Source organism: Sander vitreus, chromosome 22 (genome assembly GCF_031162955.1).
Source record: "Sander vitreus isolate 19-12246 chromosome 22, sanVit1, whole genome shotgun sequence".
Classification (NCBI taxonomy): domain Eukaryota; kingdom Metazoa; phylum Chordata; class Actinopteri; order Perciformes; family Percidae; genus Sander; species Sander vitreus.
In genome coordinates, this window is record NC_135876.1 from 25,652,447 (window position 1) to 25,657,446 (window position 5,000).

At 44.7% G+C, this 5,000-nt stretch overlaps 1 protein-coding gene across 1 annotated transcript in view; it reads left to right on the plus strand.

Annotated features, from left to right (window-relative positions):
• LOC144537092 (semaphorin-6D-like) overlaps positions 1-5,000 on the plus strand; it is a 112,846-nt gene that overhangs the window by 97,436 nt on the left and 10,410 nt on the right. Inside the window, exons 9-10 of the mRNA XM_078280523.1 lie at positions 1,508-1,598; positions 3,849-3,971. Of these exons, the coding sequence (XP_078136649.1) occupies positions 1,508-1,598; positions 3,849-3,971 (214 nt within the window). The remainder of the gene's footprint in view (positions 1-1,507; positions 1,599-3,848; positions 3,972-5,000) is intronic.

Genomic DNA, 5,000 nt, shown 5'->3' on the forward strand with positions numbered 1-5,000 from the left:
TAGGGGGCGGAGCCAGATGTTGTAAACATTAGGGGGCGGAGCCATATGTTGTAAACATTAGGGGGCGGAGCCAGACGTTGTAAACATTAGGGGGTGGAGCTAGATGTTGTAAACATTAGGGGCGGAGCCATATGTTGTAAATATTAGGGGGCGGAGCCATATGTTGTAAACATTAGGGGGCGGAGCCAGATGTTGTAAACATTCGGGGGCGGAGCCAGACGTTGTAAACATTAGGGGGCGGAGCCAGACGTTGTAAACATTCGGGGGCGGAGCCAGATGTTGTAAACATTAGGGGGCGGAGCCAGATGTTGTAAACATTAGGGGGTGGAGCTAGATGTTTTAAACATTAGGGGGCGGAGCCAGACAGGGTAATATTTCCCCCTTTTGTGTGACTTTGTGCTAGCCTGGATGCCTGCCGAACTTAGCCCCGCCCACAACATTTGAGGTTGGGAAGTTCGGTCTGGACTTGATCCGTTGTCTCCATTGCTCTGATTGGTTGTAGGTCTATCTGTTGCTCTGATTGGTTGTAGGTCTAACTGTTGCTTTGATTGGTTGTAGGTCTATCCGTTGCTCTGATTGGTTGTAGGTCTAACCGTTGCTCTGATTGGTTGTAGGTCTATCCGTTGCTCTGATTGGTTGTAGGTCTATCCGTTGCTCTGATTGGTTGTAGGTCTATCTGTTGCTCTGAATGGATGTAGGTCTAACTGTTGCTCTGATTGGTTGTAGGTCTATCCGTTGCACTGATTGGTTGTAGGTCTAACTGTTGCTTTGATTGGTTGTAGGTCTAACCGTTGCTCTGATTGGTTGTAGGTCTATCCGTTGCACTGATTGGTTGTAGGTCTATCCGTTGCACTGATTGGTTGTAGGTCTATCCGTTGCTCTGATTGGTTGTAGGTCTATCCAATTGAGTGCAGACGCATTTTCTTTTCTGGTTTGGTTGAAACATGCCAATGGAGCAGTATCAGTCTAGAGTTTAGATTCTCTGGCCGAGCCTGTGTCCGAACCCCCCACAGGCCGGGCCAACATTTTACGCCGCTATGATCGGGCCGGGCCCTTAAACAAGCATTTGTGTTTTTTTAATCATTACTTTAGTAGCCTTATTCGGTGGGGAGCAAGCTCTGCCTCTCCAGCTTCTCCCGTAGCTCTGGGTCTATGTCCTGACTTGAGTGTGAGGTAAACTGGGCTACGTCGCGTCTCCCCCCCCCCACCTGCAGCGCTGTTGTCGACCAATTAGGTGATCGAGACAAGAAAGTCTCCTATATGGTTCCAGGGGTTTGATTATGTTGCTGCCTTGATCTGGTACCCACACTATTCACCTGAGGGAGCTTATAGGGTTGAGGTTTTTTTTACGTTTCTTTTTTGGGTCCGATCTAAGCTCTATATCAGACTCATATTCTGACTAGAATCTGAGTATTACTACGTCAGGCTAACTTTGTGCACATTGTCTTTAAGTTTATTGTTGGGAAAAACAGAGACATATTGACCTTGTTTCCTGCCCCCCCCTCAGATGACGTCCTTGGAGCAGGTCGGGGAGGAAGTCGTCGGTCAGGCTCGCTGTCCCTTTGAGTCCGGACAATCCAACGTTGGACTGTTCGCTGGTGAGTCGGCGCTGACTTTAACTGCTGCAGAATCATCAAAACCCTCCTTTATTTAATGGTTTCCAGCCTTTTTGTAAGTTGCTACTGCCAGTGTTGGGAAGTAATATATATATATATATATATATATATATATATATATATATATACTATGTATTGTAGTGGGTTTACTGTACTTTAGAAATATATATATATATATATATATATATATACTATGTATTGTAGTGGGTTTACTGTACTTTAGAAATATATATATATATATATATATTTATTTATTTATTTACTTCATATATATGTGTATTCTGTCTATAATGGAGTGGAATGGACATTTTTAAGTATATATACATAAAGGCCAAAATCTGCCTTTGGGGGAGGGTGGGCCATATTACAGTGGGGGGGGGTCTGGGTGTCCTCCGCCATGGAAGTTTTTCATTTCCTGTATTCGGATACACTTTTATGCACACATTTACGGTGGAAATACCTTTATTTTGCCTATGTGACGAAGAAAATCACAGATGACAATTCAAAATATATAAAAAATATAATGGAAAGTATGTTGTTGCGTCATTGGGCATTTTTTAAGTGTGTATATGAACATCCTGGAGCTTTCCTAGTGGATATACTGCATATACCTGCGTATCACGTAGACTACACCGCTGTCGGTGACCTATTACAGTTCCAAAGTAACCTTCCTAACACTGGCTATTGTAATTGTAATTGTAATGTATTTATTTGAACAGGGACAGTGCACAAATAAACATTAATAGATGTCTTGTGCCAGGTTGTAGCAAATTGCTAATTTCCGCCCGTAGTCCCTGGGCAGTTATATGGAACATTAAAATACAGACAAAGTATTTACAGTACAACATAAACAATACAGATACATAAAGTCATACAAATCTGCTTTATTGATTTATAGCCACAAAGGAAAATGATGTCCTCCCAAATGCAGATTTACGTTGTGGAAGACTACATCCACGCCTTGTGGTTGATTATACAGCAGTATAATACTACTACTGTCCCCCTAGTGTATATATATATATATATATATATATATATATATATATATATATATATCTCTATATATATGCGACACAATTAATCTTTTTTTAATCGCATGCCGGGATTTATTAATTTATTTTACACTTCACTCGGCTTTGTGTTGTGCCTAACAGCTACTATTTTGACCCTTTGCAGCACCGTTATCATCAAGCTGCCACTTCCTCGTAACACATCCTGCTGCTGCAGGCTGCAGGCATGATGGAGCTGCAGGCTGCAGGCATGATGGAGAAACACAAACTGAATGGAGCTTTTTATTTTCCAAAACTCCCGGACGGCTCGTAGACAAGTGGAAACCCATATGCACGTTGTGTAAAGCCAAATTAAAATATCACCGAAGCACGTCAAGCTTGAGCTTCCACCTACGGAGCTAAGCATAGCAGTACAGTTAACGTGATGCTAACGCTAGCGGGCTAAACGGGTGGCAACTAACTGCAGACCTGTCAGCATCGTAGAGGACTCGGTCTCAAGACGTACTACGGTTGGCATGTTCTGACCCGTCTGATTGCCGTCGAGGGGGACAGTAGTAGTATTATACTGCAGTATAATACAGTTATACTGCAGTATAATACTACTGACAGCAGTTTTCACGCATACACAGCCTGTACGACACGGAGAAAGCAGCCACACTGAACAGCTGCAAGGTGCAAACGCTGTCTCGTTAACCGGTGACCACTGGACGTCAGTGAGTCATCTACATTATTTAGGAGTTACTAAACACTATAGTGACTCTAGTAAGGATAGGGAGTTTTAGTTTTTTAGTTAGGTACTTGGAGGAATTGTGCAATAACGACAGATTCACACATTTCTCTTTTGTTTACAGTAAATAAATAATAAAAAATCTTAAAATCATGTTCATAAAGTCACTTTCTTTGCATTCATTTGATTCCCAATCAAGATCCTCTGGTAAGAACGGCTTTCCATTGTTAATATGGACTTAAAAACTGTTCTGAAATGCAAAATAATAGCATTTTAATCATGTGATAAAATATGTGATTAGTCGCGATTAACTATAGACATTCAGCGATTAATCGCGATTAAAAAATATAGTCGTTTGACAGCCCTAGTAATAATTCAAGTGGCCTTAGGGCTGTTTTACATGCCTGAGACCAACTTGAAATACAGTTTTAAAAAATATATATTTATTGACGTAAGATTTAAAGAGTTCTGTGCTGTGCTGCTGCTGTTCCTCAGGGGGAGATTTCTACTCGGCCACCATGACGGACTTCCTGGCCAGCGACTCGGTCATCTACAGAAGTCTAGGAGAAGGCCGACCCGTCCTCCGGACCGTCAAGTACGACTCCAAGTGGCTCCGAGGTCGGTCACTGGCAGCAGACACAAAAACATTCACAACACAACTAACCTGCTGTTTTCTAAAGCTTTGACCACTTCAGAGAGAATTGTACGTCACTTTATTTGTGGGTACGCGATCTGTGCTGCCTGCACGATCCGACATCGAAATTACGACCTATATTTAGGTTTGTAGTAGCGGCGCCCTCTAGTGGCCGTAGTAGTTCTGACGGGAGCAAAGCAGGAAGGAAGGTGAGGTTTGTAGTAGCGGCGCCCTCTAGTGGCCGTAGTAGTTCTGACGGGAGCAAAGCAGGAAGGAAGGTGAGGTTTGTAGTAGCGGCGCCCTCTAGTGGCCGTAGTAGTTCTGACCGGAGCGAAAGCAGGAAGGAAGGTGAGGTTTGTAGTAGCGGCGCCCTCTAGTGGCCGTAGTAGTTCTGACGGGAGCAAAGCAGGAAGGAAGGTGAGGGTTGTGTAGCGGCGCCCTCTAGTGGCCGTAGTAGTTCTGACGGAGAGCAAAGCAGGAAGGAAGGTGAGGTTTGTAGTAGCGGCGCCCTCTAGTGGCCGTAGTAGTTCTGACGGGAGCAAAGCAGGAAGGAAGGTGAGGTTTGTAGTAGCGGCGCCCTCTAGTGGCCGTAGTAGTTCTGACGGAGCAAAGCAGGAAGGAAGGTGAGGTTTGTAGTAGCGCCTCTAGTGGCCGTAGTAGTTCTGACGGGAGCAAAGCAGGAAGGAAGGTGAGGTTTGTAGCGAGGCGCCTCTAGTGGCCGTAGTAGTTCTGACGGAGCAAAGCAGGAAGGAAGGTGAGGTTTGTAGTAGCGGCGCCCTCTAGTGGCCGTGAGTAGTTCTGACGGGAGCAAAGCAGGAAGGAAGGTGAGGTTTGTAGTAGCGGCGCCCTCTAGTGGCCGTAGTAGTTCTGACGGGAGCAAAGCAGGAAGGAAGGTGAGGTTTGTAGTAGCGGCGCCCTCTAGTGGCCGTAGTAGTTCTGACGGGAGCAAAGCAGGAAGGAAGGTGAGGTTTGTAGTAGCGGCGCCCTCTAGTGGCCGTAGTAGTTCTGACGGG